The sequence below is a fragment of the Scophthalmus maximus genome, chromosome 3 (assembly GCF_022379125.1).
Source record: "Scophthalmus maximus strain ysfricsl-2021 chromosome 3, ASM2237912v1, whole genome shotgun sequence".
NCBI classification, from domain to species: domain Eukaryota; kingdom Metazoa; phylum Chordata; class Actinopteri; order Pleuronectiformes; family Scophthalmidae; genus Scophthalmus; species Scophthalmus maximus.
Genome location: NC_061517.1, coordinates 22,398,335 through 22,414,871, shown reverse-complemented (window position 1 = coordinate 22,414,871; position 16,537 = coordinate 22,398,335). Strand labels below are relative to the sequence as shown.

General features: G+C 39.2%; 2 protein-coding genes across 2 annotated transcripts in view; both read right to left on the bottom strand.

Annotated features, from left to right (window-relative positions):
• Window positions 1-5,333, bottom strand: part of gcn1 (GCN1 activator of EIF2AK4) — a 35,384-nt gene extending 30,051 nt beyond the window's left edge. The window contains exons 1-5 of the mRNA XM_035639868.2: window positions 5,301-5,333; window positions 3,281-3,383; window positions 3,111-3,174; window positions 2,467-2,598; window positions 1,985-2,093 (exon numbers count right to left, since the gene is read on the bottom strand). Of these exons, the coding sequence (XP_035495761.2) occupies window positions 1,985-2,093; window positions 2,467-2,598; window positions 3,111-3,174; window positions 3,281-3,383; window positions 5,301-5,318 (426 nt within the window). The 5' untranslated portion in view covers window positions 5,319-5,333. The remainder of the gene's footprint in view (window positions 1-1,984; window positions 2,094-2,466; window positions 2,599-3,110; window positions 3,175-3,280; window positions 3,384-5,300) is intronic.
• A 2,512-nt stretch (window positions 5,334-7,845) lies between these two features.
• vamp5 (vesicle-associated membrane protein 5) lies at window positions 7,846-13,674 on the bottom strand. The gene is made up of 3 exons (XM_035640726.2): window positions 13,369-13,674; window positions 10,769-10,912; window positions 7,846-8,661 (listed from the first exon to the last, which is right to left on the bottom strand). Exons 1-3 carry the CDS (start codon window positions 13,369-13,371, stop codon window positions 8,518-8,520), a joined length of 291 nt encoding a protein of 96 aa, XP_035496619.1. The 5' UTR covers window positions 13,372-13,674; the 3' UTR covers window positions 7,846-8,517.
• Between the last annotated feature and the right edge of the window lie 2,863 nt (window positions 13,675-16,537).

Here is a 16,537-nt window from a genome sequence, read left to right as displayed (position 1 = left end):
ATCAATGTAATTAGGGCTGGGCATCACAACTGGTTTCCTGAATAGATTCAATTCCGTATCACAAGGTTCCTAATTGATTTTATTGAATATCGATTCATTTAAAGATATTTCAGTTTCAATACCAATTCTGCTTGGTTATGACAGAGATTTTCACAGAGCTAATGCAGGAAATTTTACAAAGATGGATCTCTCTAACGTGGTGCATTATTATAATATTGATGTTAACATTAAGAATTGACCCCAAAGCAGTTACATTAAAGCACTGTTTATCTAACGTGACCCGCACACAGTCAACAATGCAATTCTACGGTACAGTCGTATGGGGTGTTAATGCAAGTACTGTAAAGTTTACATTTACGCAGTGATCTGAACAGTTGTGCCGGGTCACCACGTCAATATGAAGGACAAAAAATGAATAAAGTATAAATAAATGCAGAAACAAATAATTATATACACAAATAAATGAATACATAAACATAATTTGCAATGAATAAGACCATTTCTCCATTTATTTATTTATGTATTTCTACATGTCTACATTTATTCATTTCTGTGTCTGTGTTAGTGTATGAATAGTAACTCAGTCTAAAGCCCGATTGGTTACAACGGTGTGATCATCGAATCATACGAAGGAGCTGCCTTGAGCTTAGTATTAGACTCTTAGCCTGTGTGCTGGTAGCTGCAGTTTAGAGGGCCCATATTGTCAAAATTGAGATTTCCTAGCTTTTTCCATAATAAATAAGGTCTAGGGGCTTTCTAAGTACCGTAAAATATCAAAACGTCAAAACAGACAAATACACAGCCTGCATTCAGCAGCTGCTTTTTTACGATGCCCCAGGACCTCCTACGTCGTTAGTTTAGTTTCAAAACTTGCGCATGTACAAACCACACACGCATATAATACAAGAGAGCAGATCAACACTGCGAGCATAAAACACACTCGCAAGGGAGCATTTCTACTCTGCACGCGCACAGAACGGCATCAACGAGCATAAAACCATTCTCGCGAGTGAGCATTTTATCTGAATTATTTTAACTTTGCAAAATTCATTGGTAACCGGTGTTGGCTGCTGCTGCTGCTGTGGCAGGGCGGATCGCCCGCTGCTTCGAGTCCCTCACCAGATCGCTCTGGCCTCTTCCGCCTCGCAGGCCGCCACGGCGACACCGGTTACCGATGAATTTTGCGTAGTCGGAGAGCAGGGAGATTGTTTCTCCAGGGCAGAAGCTACCTTGCTCTGTGACAGCACGCCCAGAGCCGGCTCTGAGCACGGTGAACAGACACACAGCAAACAGAGGAGGTCGTTGGCCGGCCGTGCGTCACTCAGAAAACAGTCGACCAATCAGCAGAGAGGATCATGACATTAAGTCGACAGGCCCAAACAGACTCGTTTCTTTGCAAAGCTCCTTAAAGAGAGCTATAAAACCATATTGACATGTATTTTGGTGCTTAAAAAAACAAACATATCTTCAAAACTTCAAATTAAACACCAGAAAGGTGACAATATGGGAACTTTAATTTGTTTCTCTTCCAGCTTATGGCTTAACATAGTAGGATAGTACATTATCACTCGGCCAAGCAAGCGTGCGACAGCTGGATGTTTGAGAGCTGCTTGCGAGGCTAAATTTAGCGTGTGTACAAAACAGCCAATGTACACAGCCCCATCAATTCTACAGCACAGACCATATTCGCTGCATTGTCGGGTCGGGTCAAAGTTTTAAAAACCAAAATGCTGCCAGACATCTGCCTTCAGGCCTGACGGGTCTTTCAGTCGGGCAGAATCCGACCGTCTCAAAGACAAATGTCATTGCACAGTCACGCAATACTAAAGCAAATGCTACAGGTAATGGCATATATTAAAAGGTCGATCCAATGATTTGATATCGGATGTTTGAAATTAAGATCGACATGAATCGGTAAATCGATTTTTTTAAAACCCAGCCCTAAATGTAATTTTTGTTTAAGAATTCTGAAACTTTGACTGACCATTTTCTTCCAGATTTGTCCTTCTCTTTTTTCTGGGGCAGAAAACACAGCAGGTACTAAAAGGATTGTCCAAGACAAGCCAATGAAGGCAGCAGAGCCTGTGCCTTTACTGTGAATGAAACAAGAAAAGCATAAGAAAGGGAAAAAAGGATAACATGGAAACAAAGACACGCTCCTATTTTTATTTAATCAGCAGTTTGTTTTTCATCCACTCCCTCATTTGGTTCCAACTATGAACATTTTTTTTAAATTTTCTGCTGTTACAATTAGTTAATAATGTTTCTTATTCTATTAAAGACTGAAAATGTTGTTAATGTATTAATGTAGTTTATGTTGCTGCTACCAGTCCAGCACTCACATCATTAGAATTATATCCATTACTTACACCGCCTGCTAAACACAGAGGGAAAAATGAGAGATTGATGCTGACAATGCACCTACAAACTTCGCAGTTATGCAGCTACAGTTGTTAATAGTAGTACCTTGGCTCTCCACTTTTGCTGATGACTCCACTGTTGAGCAGGTAGTGGAGGAGGCTGGTCACCAGTATGTCAGGCTGACTCTCAGCCAGCTGGGCAATGACAGAGAGCAGCTCTCTGCGTGATGCAGCATCCCTGAGAAGCACAAACGTCCTTTATGCTGACAGATGTTTAGAATATTTTGTCCCGGCCATTTATATGAATGATATCAAATAAAACACCTCCCTGTGTACTACAATTCAATAGCACTAAGAACTGCAAATAAATCTTTAGCACAAACTCATGCAGTCCAATGAGAATGAGTCCAGTTGTTGCTAGACTGTTGCACTGCATTCATTTGGACTGAATAGTTCAAAGGAGGTGAATCTAAGAGGTAAAGGGGCCGCCAAGTAACCAAAGATTCCTAGGTAAAAACCCTGGCTCCTCAAGAGTGTGTCCTTGGTGCAGCATCAGGAGCAGTTCTGTCTTTCACATCAGTGTGTTAATGCGTGTGGAAGCATCCATTTAACTTTTTTAACAAATTTTTCCAAGGTGGTCCCAATAAAGTGAAAAATCTTGGTAAACATTTAAACTAAACCTTTAACGGGAGCATTTAACTGTGTCATGTGTAGTTTTATTGCAGGTGAAAAGTTACTACATAAACTTACCGATATCTGTGTGGTGTGAGACAGAAGAGCTTGCATAGTCCTTTGATGGCAGACTCTGGTAACTCTAAAAAAAAAAAAAAAAAAAAGGTGTTTTGAAGAACCATTAGTGATGATTATAGCATGCATTTTTAACAACAGTGTTGAAAAGTAAATAAGACAAAATCCCTCACCTTTGCCCTTTAGACACAGTTTCAGCTCTCCGAATATCTCCTTGCGCTCTTTCACACTGGATGTGGTCACTTTTACAGCAAATTTCTTCAGCGTGTCTGAAACCTGAAGAAGTAGTCACAGTTACTATGATAACTGGTCTAATAACTTCAATGACGTAAATGGCCGCAGTGACATCTTCACTAAGGCCCATCACCTCATGCTTATGTCTGGAAACTAGGGGAAATTATTTTTCATTTTTACTTGAGGAATGTCTTAAATGATTGGCTGATGTAAATTAATAAATATAGTGATCATCTCTGTTCTAGTTACATGTTTATCAATTCAAACTTGGGACCTTTAAGGTGAAGATCGGGCAGTGTATTTGTCAAACCTGTAAGCAAAACATTACAAAGAGTATCAATCATTTAATAAGGAGACTTCTGTATCACACTGGAAACTGCAGAAAATGAAGATACTTTGATGTGATTTTAAATTAAATCAATTCACAATTCACTCTTGTTGTTTATACCACTGTTTATACCACTGATAAATGCCAAACAATGGGGAAAATGTGGTTTAATAGTCTATCAAAAGATCAGATGCAAAAAAAACCCAGATGAAATCAACTCTCCTGTTATTTTTGAGTTAGCTAATGTATTACTAGTATCATCAGACAGAACGCCAGCTTGTTCAACTATGTTTCTGCACTGCACTCATGTAGGACCTACCCGTAACCAACTTAACAGAAAGGGGCTTTAAAGGGGCAGCAACTAACGATTCTTCTCATTATCGAGTAAACTGTTGATCATTTTTTCCGTTAATAAACTATTTGATTCCAAGAAATGTCATAAAATAGTGAAAATGTCGATCATGTTTCCCAAACTGATGTTTTGTTTTGACCACACACCAAAAATATTTAGTTTACCGTCATAGAGGAGCAAAGAAACTAGAAAATTTTCACATTTAAGAGGAAGAAATCATAGAAATGTTTTACTTTTTTTCATAAAAAACTACTTGAACCAATTAATCGATTATCAAATTAGTTGGCGATTAACCTGGTATTCGACTACAAATCCATTAATTGTTGCGGCTTTACTTTTTTTCCTCTCACACAAAATCCAACATTTTACATTTAGCAGTTGGATCCGTGCTGGACCCAGGACTGTAATCCAATAAGAATGGGTTTAAATGTTTTACCTTTAAGTTTTGCCTAAGATTGTTCTGGGAGGGGAAGGGAGAGAATTGGGGGGGGGGGGGGGGGTGCTTCTTTGTGGAAGTGTTATTTCTTGGCCAATTTTTTTAAGCCTTTCATGATAGGACACAACCACAGCCGCAGCAGGAGGACTCAAGCCTTCACACACGGGGCGCCGGTGCTACTAGGTGAGCTAACCGACGGCCCGTGGAAGTTTATTTTTATAATGTATTTAAATTTATTTGTATCGAAAAAAACATACTGCACTGTATGCCGGTCAACAATTAATTAAGTGGTGGTCAACAAAGGGATATTCAACAAAGTTAACACTGTCCATTTGCATTTTCAACGCTGAGTTGTGTATAATCTATTTAATGTCCGTTCACTTTTTAGTATTCATGACTTATGGAGGACGTAGCTTATGTAACTCATCATCATCATCATCATCACAAAAGACGCATGTCCGTTTAACTGCTTAAGGAAATTCGTACAAACTCAAGTCAATGACGGTGAGTTAAAGCCCCTGACGCGTTAGTTTACTAAACGGTACCACCCACAGCTTCAGCTCGCCTCCTGACGCTCGGAGACCAGTCCTCTTTGAGGTGGGTCAGCCTGTCTCTGGCTGCTGCAGCAGCTCAGTCTGCCAGTCACAATGAGGCTACGTAGCACTGAGCTAACAGGCTGCTAGCTAGCTGTTGGTGAAATTTGCCCGTCTGAATTTCTCGGTGGACGCCGAAAAACACCAGCGTGTTGAAAAAGCGGTATTAAAGACACCACCGTGTACGTGTACACGCTTCTCATAACGTGTAAGCGGAAGGTTACATTATTAAAGAACCAGCCACACAAACCTGCGTGTCCGCCGCCATCTTGCCAGTCTTGATGCAGGAAGCGCTTGTTGAGGTCACTTCCGGGTCCCACGAGCTACGTAACCTATTTTCCCCCCCACCACCGAATATAATTTTAATGTTTATTTGAAATGTTTACAGATAAACGCTTGTTTGAATTGTATGTTTACTCAAATTTGATGTGCAAATAATCAACAAAAGTGCTAATTTTAGTCATGAAACGTAATTACAATAGACACAGAAACAGGTCATCTCTTAGGGTTTTTGGAAGAAAATATTGCTTAGAATCAAAACGAGTCATTGAGGGATACGTACACACGCATTTCCCAGCTCAGGTGAGTTCTCATTCAGTTGCAAATTAAACTATTGTTTTATGACACTTGGTAGCAGGAAGCTTCCAGTCTGCAGGGGCCACTGTTGACCACTTTCTTGATCGCTGATAATAGCAGGGTGAATTTTTTGGCTTTCTATACATGCACCAATAAGAAACTGACAATAACTGAGTCAGGGGAAGTAAGAAACAATACACAGACCCTTACTAACTTGAAAAAATCATTTTGCCAACTGTTCAGATAATGTTTTATGTTTTTGAATTTCCTTTCTCGACCATGTGTAGTGCTGCATGGTCTTCCCAAATCTTTCAATCTTAGTTTCATCAGGCCAAGAAAAATATTTTCCCAGTGGAATTGTGGCTTGTCAAGCTGCTCTTTGGTTTGATTTGAGAGCAGCAGCTTTCTGTTACTTATCTTATTAATATTCCTTAAGTTCTCACTTTAAAGTGCTCGAAACTACGCCTCAAAATATTATACCATCATAGGCTGCCTTCTTTTTTCATAGAACAATACCTGTAACAGCATTGTCATTATTTACTTTTCATTTTCTATTTTTTACTATTTATTCTCACAATTCTTTTAATTTCTCAGATGTTATTTCTTTTCTATGCAGTTCAGATCTTAAAGTACGGCTCTCCAAGACTTGGTTCTGTGAGTGGGAGTCTCTGCTGGTGAGTCGTGGGCTAACACAACAGGTGTCATGAAATGCCAGGAGTTGGGTCTGGCATTTCTTGCTGCAGTGGATAGTCTCTGTCTTGTACAGTTGTGTCTAGATGTATCAGGTGCTGGCATTTGCGTCTCACCACCCAGGAAGACCTCTGTGTGGGGGGTTTCTGGAGCACAGTTACCAATACTTGCTCACCAGGTGACCAGGTGCTCAGAGATGTTGGCACTGTGATGCCCATTGTAGGTTGTAACATTTAAAATACCCTCCTCATTTTTCTTCTAAGCAACTGCAATGCTGTCAGACAGTGCAGAGTCCAGCTGGGACGGAGGCATTGGCACTGTGGTGCAAAAATGGCAACTGAGGTGGTCTGTACCCCATCTGAAGAAGTGTGCAATTATAACGTTAATAAACCACTTTCTATCTAATTTCGACTGCCACAGGTGAAACTTGAACTTATGAAATGTGTTTTGCTTTCCTCCTTAGGCTCTGTTGGCCTCAGGTCTACTTCCTCAGCCTCCTCGCTCATGCAATTCACTATATTCACACAGCAGCCATTTTTTTTCTCTGGCGTCACATTCAGGGTGGAAAGGTCAAATGTTTTTTATCAACAGAATAATGTCGTACTAGGCGGCAATAGATGGCTTTGTTTATTAGTCACTTCAACAGAAAAAGTTACAGTGGAGCTGAACCACAGGCATCGGTATGGATGTGGGTATGAATGTTTTTGTAACTGTGAAGCTGACGCACACATGAGAAAGTGGTGGGCTGAAATCTGAGTGACTCAATAGGCCTGTGTTTCCAGTCACACTGGATTTACAATTGTCAAATTCCTTCATTAAATGTCCATGAACAGTATACATATATCTTCATGTTGAGAGCACTCTCTTCATGAGGTTTACATTTACAAACAGCAAAGACTGACAGTTGTGGTTCTGGCAATGTGGCTATTATCTAAGACTGTCTGCACCTCTTTTTCAAAGTGTTTTATCAATATATGATTCAGATCAGTTTTCAGGAATTTCAAACTGTCAACCGTAGTAAACAGTAGACGTGTGTTAATGTGAAATGTCTGTACATAAACTTATTACACAATATTCTTTATAAGTGGAACAGTCTTTTCCCTGCTCTGCATATTTATTTGAAGTAAAAACATTGCCCACAAGGGTTCATTCTATATTCTTTGCTAAATTTTGAATGCAATTAATTAGAAATATTAGAATTTATTAGTGAAAGTTCCAGGCCTAAACTTTCTTGTCACACTTTCTTCTATGTTGCTAAACCATTATTTGGGAAAATGTAGGATCTTTGATATTTGCTCCATCTGAATTATGGCTAGAAGTTACTGGTTTGAATATAGGTTTGTATCAACCCAACGTTTGTGCACAGTGTGTAAGGTTTGATTTTTGACAGGAAATCTAAAATATGAACGGTTTTAGACAAGAATCTGTTATCTATGTACATCTTACACATGTAATTGATGTACAGAGCAGTTACAGATCAGGAGAATCAGTGTGTTTTTTTCTAAATAACATGAACAACCACTCGATCATTCAGGTTTAAAAAAAAACATATTTTAATGATGCAGGCAACTTTGTGAACATTTGATTTTTAACAGCTGAAGATTTTACATTCGAAAACAATTGTCATCTGTTCTGTTTTGTCCTCTAGCTTGTCTCTCCACAAATCATTGATTAACTCGTCAGGTGACATGGGTTCTATCTATGGTTTAGTGATGATAGCTTTTCCTGTGAGGGTGTTCTGGAACATGAAGAATCCTGAACAAGAACATTTTACAAAGTAGCAGCCTAATGACGTCATAATTCATAATTCTGATGCCAGCTAACTTTTTATTCAGCTCAAATTTTTTAAGAACCTCAAAATATAAAATTAGTTTTTACAGGGAGAGTAATGGACTGGTTTTACAATGGACTTTAAAAGACTTCCATGGTGTGATGGTGTTCCAAGACATCCTTCCCATGTAGGCCACACAGAGACATGACTTTGGAAAAGTTATAATAAAGAAAGGAAGCAAACAAGCAATCAGTGGTACCATATAGATTGAAAACATAAATATCTCTAATCAGAGAAATATCTTAGAATGAGCATTTCAGGCAAGATGATAAAGTCCCAGAGTTTGGACTCTTTTCCTGGCCATTTTAGCTTTGTCCCTAAGTCCCAATATCTTACTTTCCTTTTGAGCAGGGGCTGCTGTCCTCATACGCTATCCAACAATAGCAAAGATTATAAGTCCGATAATGATGACTGCTGTTACCACACCGATGCCAATAAACACCACTTTCATCTTCTTGTTCTCCCATCTTTTCTGTTGCTTCACCTGGTTGGAGGTCTTTTCAAAAGCTTTACTCTGTGGAAGAAAAAATGACGAAGAGGTTACATTATATTGTGCAAAAAACCTGCTTTACATGTCTGATAAATTTGCCAAGATACAACAGCATACGGCCAAAGCTGGCAAACTAATTTCCAAAGCCTACTTAGAACACATCCAATGCAGAAAATACATTTTATACGTCAATATACCAGTTTAGTCTGATACTTACTACTTCTTTATCTGTCATGAACACTGGACTGAATTTCAGAGGAAATTTTGTACTTTTGTATTAACAGTATATCACTATCAAGAGTACATTTAGAGTAAAAACATCTTTCAGACATTCCCTGCTTTGCCTTTCTTTAAACAATTATATTCAGTATCTTTATATTAACAATAGATCACATGACTGGTCTGGCCAGTGGCCACGGGTCAATAAGCAGATCACATCATTTTCACACAGTCCCCGTAGCCTGTGTTAGACTGTTCTTTTAGTTTTAAGTAAGTAAGTAAGTAAGTGAATAGTGGAGCATTTATCAGTTGACGAGTAAGATATTAGCCACTGGAGAGAAAAGCAGGAAGTTTTTACTAAAGGAAGTGTGAATATTATACTAGTAATTATAAATAATGTTCAATGTTTTTTCCCCATAACTACTGGATGTGTAAATAATCACCTGCTCGCAAACAAGATTTCCATAACAAATTAAAGGTGATATAGTATTCAGACAATGTGTAGTGAGTACAGATTTTCTTGCTACCTCCAACAGTTTTTGCATGGTTTAAAACCAAGTATCAACCTACCGCTACATAACGCAATGGTTTGTGAACTGCCATTTTTTGAAGGCTCGAGTTTTGGTCATTTTTTGTACCGGACGTAGAATTAAGGGTGCCCACTGACTACTGCAACCATGCATTGGACAGACCAGCTATCAATCAGGCTGTATCCACGCTACAGTGCTTTAGCATCTATTTTACTCTAAATGGGACCACAATTTACAATGAACATCATGCTGTATTGAATAAAACTTAAAACTAGAGATTGATCCATAAACTTCTCAGGAAAATGTTTACTGACGTTAGAAATCAAGTGAGGAGTAATTTTCCTCATATCTCAGATCTATTAGCACTTTGAGATTGCTTTTAGCAATGAAAAGTGCTCAATAAATGAAATTTATTATCATTATTATTATATTAAAAAAAAAACTTGATGGGAGAATGTGCAAACTCTGACCCATGCGAACGGCGTATGCACATTATGGAGACAAGGGGAACAGGCGACACAGATGGTGAGGTAGTGAATTGAAGTCAGATTGTAGAAAGTAAATGTGAGAAGAACGATTATGAATATTTATGCATCACGCACAGTGCTCCCAATTTTTTTTCTCTCGCTCCGGTGACCAACTCCTTTTACTTCCTCAACAGCAGCACATAACACAGAGAAACTTTCCCTTTGCCCTGAGACACTGAGAAGGTATTAACAGACATACTGAATCCTGCCCTACAGGTAGAGCTTGTTCTTTTCTCACCTGTCGAAATGAAGGAACAATTGGATGCCAGGCTCATTAATATACAGATCAGCATCCATGAGGTGATTTGCACTGATGTTAATGGTTAAAAAATGGGCGTGTACGGGGCGGCATATGAGGCTGATTTACGTACGCACACTTGTAGGTGATCTGTGATTTATAAATGGAGAACTGGCACAGGTGTGCCTACGCACGGTTTTATAAGTCTGAACATATGTGGCTATGTGGGATGGGCAATGTGGGAATGATGTGACCCGCTTTTTGACCTCCGGACGTTTGTCTCGTGGTATGTCCTGGACTCACTCTGTCATACCCAGGGAGACCAGCTCACTTCATTCATGTTAGGAAACAATAGGAAATACCTTTCTAAAAATAGCACCATAAAACACAACCAGGAAGTAAATTGTACATTTGTTTTCCTCTCCAGCTCCAACTAAGGTGTATTTAAAGACATCAATATGACAGTTCCTAGCATCAATCCCTAGATGCCTGTGGAAACGGTGTGTTTGTGCCATTTGATGCAGTCGTTCACCAAATCCATATAGCCCAGAGACTTAAAATAAGATAGTGTTGATTTTTTTCCACTTAGAGAGCTTCTCTGAACTCCTGCTGCCTACCTTTGCCAACAGCATATCAGCCCTGTCCTCCAGTTCGCCCAGTTTGCCAGATCTCTCTTCAGCCTTGTTTAAGTTGTCTAGCATGATGTCCTTCACCTCCTCCACCTCCTCCTTGGTCTGCTGAAGGCGGCTCTTCCCATTCTCCTGTCCAGTCAACACACATGGCACGTTTACACGATTCATCTGGACACTGTTTCCACATTCATTTAGGTGCTTACATTATTTGGACTTTAGTGAAACAGAGATACATATTGGTAACCCAGTGTCAGTGTCTCTTGAGAGAAATTCCCAAGCACACAGGATGTGATGCATTTTGTCTTACAGGGAGAACAGAGGAAATAAATTAATGAGGGCAGTTAGCATGACCAGTCATTGCCAGCAGTCAAATAGGAAGAGGCCAGCCTAGTTTTGCAGTACCTAGTGAATTCAACTCTTAAAACTAAGCCTAGATTAAACCAGACATATGCCTTTAATCTCCCCAAAAACAAGGATTTGGTCAATAACTAGCACCTCGTGCAAGCCCTTACTGAAGTCTCAGTTTTGAACTTTTGATGACATACAGCTCCTTTCCCTGTAGCTTTAACATAGATCGCTGTTTCCTACTTTGCCTGTGGGAATTCAATAAGGAGATCTTCAGCAAACAAAAATGATGAAAACACATGGTGGGGGTTAATTAAAGAAGGCTATGCGTCAACCTGTTTTTGAATGCAAATACATGTTTTGATGCTTAAAGAGAAATTCATGCATAAATGTCTGGAGAGTTTTTCTAATTTTGACAATTTTTTTTTTTCCTTTCTTTAAAATGAATGAAATTAGCACTAAAGTGCCTTCACCTTACTTTAGTGCTACTTATGGCATAGATTTTGACTGTATAATATTGTTATTAGCTCCTTTTTAAAATCTGATGATCATATCTGTATTTTCTTCATGTTAAATGTTTAAAATGTTTTCAAAAGGTAGTCAAATAAACATTTTACAGCTTTTCCACACAGACTGCCAACTTGAAAAAATGCAACCTACACTCACATGTCTTTACTGATATAGAAATGGGCGGCGCCAGGATTTTTTCACTGCTGTTGTTTTGTAGTTGCTGACAGCATGGTGTTGCTAGTTCATTTTCAATTAATCAGCAATAAATTGTGTCAAATGCCAGGATATAGATCAGACTGTGTAGCTGTTTTATAAACAGCAATAATCTTGCAGTGAATTTTAGTTATACCCCTGTGGTATGTTTTTCAAGTGGATTAAAGCAAGAGTACATTAATTTATATCTCTGTAACTAAAATAAATGTTTTTTAACCATGTCATAGAACAACAAAGTACATTAGAGAGGAACATGAATCTACGAGACATGAAACGAATACATTGAAGGAGGACAGGTTTTCCTAAAGTCATGGAGATTAAATTCTTAAAAATGACCTCTGTGTCTACAGTGAAGACAAGGCAGCTAACGGGGGCCAGGACTCAGCAGCAACGGCCTGAGTAAGAGTAGTTTGACCTTGGAGTAATTAGTATCCGGACAAGTCCCTCCTTCACCTTTTGCCCATGAGCCATGAGAGGAAGCCAGAATCTCAGAGGTTAACAGGAACAGGATACCGATACTCTCAACATCTTGATTCTGTTCATAATTCAGTCATTTCCTGTGAAGACTATCATGACCGACATCCTGTACTGTATGTATGTACAGGTTCACGGTAGGCTTGTGAGCCGGGCAGAGAATTGTTAAACCTGCATCTTATGGACAAATGTTAAAAGCTGATACCAAATACCAAATAGCAGCTGAACAATGGTCTGTATTCAGACGGCTTTGTCTTAACACAAGGGACTATTACCCCTTCCAGTACCCCACCTTCCTAATTTCCTTCCTTCCTTCCCTCACTCCCTACATCCTGCCTGCATTAACCTAACTGGCATCATATTATAGCTTGTTCATTTAAGTGTAGCATGTGAGGTACTTCATCTTATTTGAACGTGCTGTTTGTTACAGTGTAATAATCTTGTGTTTTTCATCCATTGTGTCACGGTCCTTTAATCATAACTTCATACAAAATACAAGAGAGGAATCCAGGAGAGACGATAACTTTTTATTTTGAATTCATTTGATTAATTTGATAAATAATATAGAAATAACATCCATCGGTCTCATCCATCACTTCACTTCTAGTCCTACCACTTAAAGTTATATCCTACTCCATTAGTGCTCTATATGAACAATGTAAAGTGCTCTATATGAACAATGTGCAGCCAAGCATCATGATTTTGTCTTATTTTTTTAATGTGTGCTTTTGTTTGTGTTGTTATCTATTGAAGTTGTGTTTATATATATTTATCTCCTTCCATGGGGGAAGACCTGACCTGACCTGACCTGACCTGGCACAGATAGTCGTAATCATTAACAGTCATAAATGGTCTTCATTTAATGGAAGACGTTACAGTTGACAGCAGATGCCATGTCCCGTGCCCCATTTGTTCACCTTACGGAACTTAGCCCGCAGATCGGGCTCCCTGCCCAAGTTGACTCTCCTTGTCTCTCTTTTGCCTGTGGAAGTTGTCTCTTACACAGAAGCAACTGAGCGCACAAGAGACTGATATACACTCACCATGTCCGCCGTGTCTCTCGCTGAGCCCGTGTCCAAGCTGTCACCGGATCCAATGCATTTAAAGTGCGACTCGAGTCAACAAACGCAGTGAACCAGCTCCCTCCGCGCTTGCAGACCCGGAAACAAAACCCTCTCGCAAAGTTCTGCGACTTTATAACGTTGTTGTTTTTTTTATATGAGACGCTTTTCCTCTTTTGTGTTCTTTTCGAGTGGACTCGTCTCTGTCACGTCCTCCGGTCCGGGCTGCGGTTCCGTCTTTCTGCCCAATGGACTGCGCTCTATGAGGCGTTCAAGGTATTCCACGGGGGGGGGGGGGTAGGAAAACTGGTCACGTGACTCACGCTTCATTCGTCCTGACCACCAACTAATGCGGAATTTACAATCCTCCGACTTCTCGGACTTCTCGGAAGCCTTGAGTGCACTGAACGAAATGTACATGTATTCAATTACTTTACTCTACAATTCTGAGATATTTGTATTTGGAACCTTATATTCCACCACATACTCTGCCACATTCCAGAGGGAGTAGCCATTGGACTTTTTGCTCCACTATATTGATTTGACAGACAGTCACTATAGTTACGTTTTCACAGCAGGACTTTGTAAAATACAATGCATTGTGAAATTTTAAACCAGTGGTTCCTAAGCTTGAAAATCAACATGGTCTAATTGGGACTCCTTGATTCACATGTCTATATCTGAGTTACAAAAATATTCAATAAAACATCACAAGGTGTGTATTTTTCCCCCATTTCTTACCCTACACCTTCAATCATCTCACAATCCCTTGGATTATTCCTCTGATCTCTTATGTTGGCAACCACATGACTAGACTATTTCACTGTGTATGAACTATTTAAAACTAGCTCCATTTCCACCTGATTAACTAATAACAATGTAATTATGTCAGTCTAATTATCAAGTGTATATGTGTGTGTTAGTGTGTATCCCTGTAAATGAATCCATCCTCCATCCTTCTCCATATTTGATGTTCTAAAATCACACTGGAAAGTTTTTATTACAAATCCCCGAAAACTTTGGCTTAACAAAATCCTTACATATTTAAAAAATGCTGGCTTTGTCTGATTTCTCCAGTATTATATAGTAAATGTAAATAAACTGAAGGTCTGAAGAGCTGGTTGTGGAATTTACTACTTTATGGTTTTGTATATGCAACATTCTGGATCTGATTAGTTTGTAAACTCTCATTCTTGACATTTTCATCTTAACAACAGAAATGTAAAGCCAGCAATAAATATCTGAGTTCATGCAGCATTTCATTAAAGCCAATATGATGCTTGCTATAGCCAATACTACTGCTATCAAGCTATTTTATAGTGTTTACTTTTGATACACTTAATGGTGTAAAAGCCAAATGAAACTGTGTTTCATATTGATTGGAGTGCCTTGGAGGACATGAACACTGCCTCATGTGTGCTGTGCTGTGACATACTATGATGTCAATAAGACTTTCCCTCGCATGCAATTTCCTTTTTTTCACAGGCAATTTCGTTTCCCTTTCCATTTGCTACTCTTGAAATCACCAGGAGTACCTGAATGCAGCACTCAAACTCATGTTTCCTTACTCCTTCATGCAGCAGAGAAACTGGACAGAGGACACAACGGATACATTAAAAACATATACTTATATGCCTTGTCTTTTTTATGGTCTATTCAGTGACAGTCGGACAGCAGCCTATTCTTCCTTTCTTTACAGTTAATGTCATGAACATTAGTGCACTTCTAGCAGTTCTTTGCAGGCTTTACATGGATCATCGTGTGCTGTGTGGCCACTAAAGGGTGTTGCCTATTTATGGGCTGTGCACAATGTTAAGAAAGTGACAGCTGGTCCACCCTTGTGAGAAATATGTATTATATTCATGCAATATCCCCAAAGGGATTAGCATGTCTGTGGTACTCGACTGTTAAACGGATAATATCCTGACTGTCTTACTTTTTTTATTTTCTTTAAAGAAATTCTGTCATATAATGTTTGACCCACTGTTTTAATAACTTCCAAATATATTATATATTACGGCAAGGTCCCCCTTAAAGAGACCTCATCCATTTATTTAAAAAGTTCAGACATAATTTAGATATGAAGACATACTTATGTCATAAGAAGTTGCAGCATCAGAGGTTGCAAAAAGAGGTTCTAAAGCTAATGGAAGTCATCAAAGGTTTAAAAGTGAACAAATATGAGAAGCAGGAAGTAGAGTGTTCTTTTCCCCCAGAAACCTAAAGGACCCCCTGTTCTTGAGAACTTAGTGAAAAATTAAAATTCACCAAGCTTTGTTTGGTTTGCTGAACAAAAAGTTCATTCATTCATCGTCTACCGCTTTATCCATTTAAGGGTCGCGGGGGGTCGCTGGAGCCAATCCCAGCTAACATTGGGCGAGAGGCGGGGTACACCCTGGACAGGTTGCCAGCCTATCACAGGGCCACACACAGAGACGGACAACCATTCACTCTCACATTCACACCTACGGTCAATTTAGAGTTTCCAATGAACCTAACCCCATTCTGCATGTCTTTGGACTGTGGGAGGAAGCCGGAGAACCCGGAGAGAACCCACACATACACGGGGAGAACATGCAAACTCCACACAGAAAGGCCCTGGTTGAACCGGGAGTCGAACCCAGAACCTTCTTGCTGTGAGGCGAAGGTGCTAACCACTACACCACCGTGCAGCTGAACAAAAAGTTGGCTAAGATAAATCTATTGCTGAGGCCCATTTACCTTAAATAGGTTACAACTCTCAAACGCCTCACTTTACACTCATAAACAAAATTAACTCACATTGCTAAGCTTTGAAAGATTCTGTCATTTTTTTCAAAAGTTAAATTTCATCCACTTTGAAGCAACAGCAAGAATAATAGGAGTAGAGCGCAGTGGCCATATGAAACTACTTACAGAACTAGATGAGATTACATGTGATAGGCAAAATGTGTTTTATTAATACTTTATGTGTATTTTAGGGATTTCTCCAATTGCCTTTAAATATGTGATTGGAATTGTTTTCTTCATTATTTTATTCAATACAAAACCCTGGGAAATCTCAACCCAAAAGAAAAAAATATAGTGTTTTATTATTGTCTTTTTGGTCATATTTTTCTCCAAGGCATTGCACTGCTCTTTCAAACCATTCAGAAGTATCAAGAAGTACTGG

What these genes read in the sequence shown, in the direction of transcription:
- vamp5 (XM_035640726.2), bottom strand. An exon ending in CTGATATGCTGTTGGCAAAG is followed by an intron (nt 8,662 to 10,768) that starts GTAGGCAGCAGG and finishes TTTCTTCCACAG; the next exon opens with AGTAAAGCTTTTGAAAAGAC.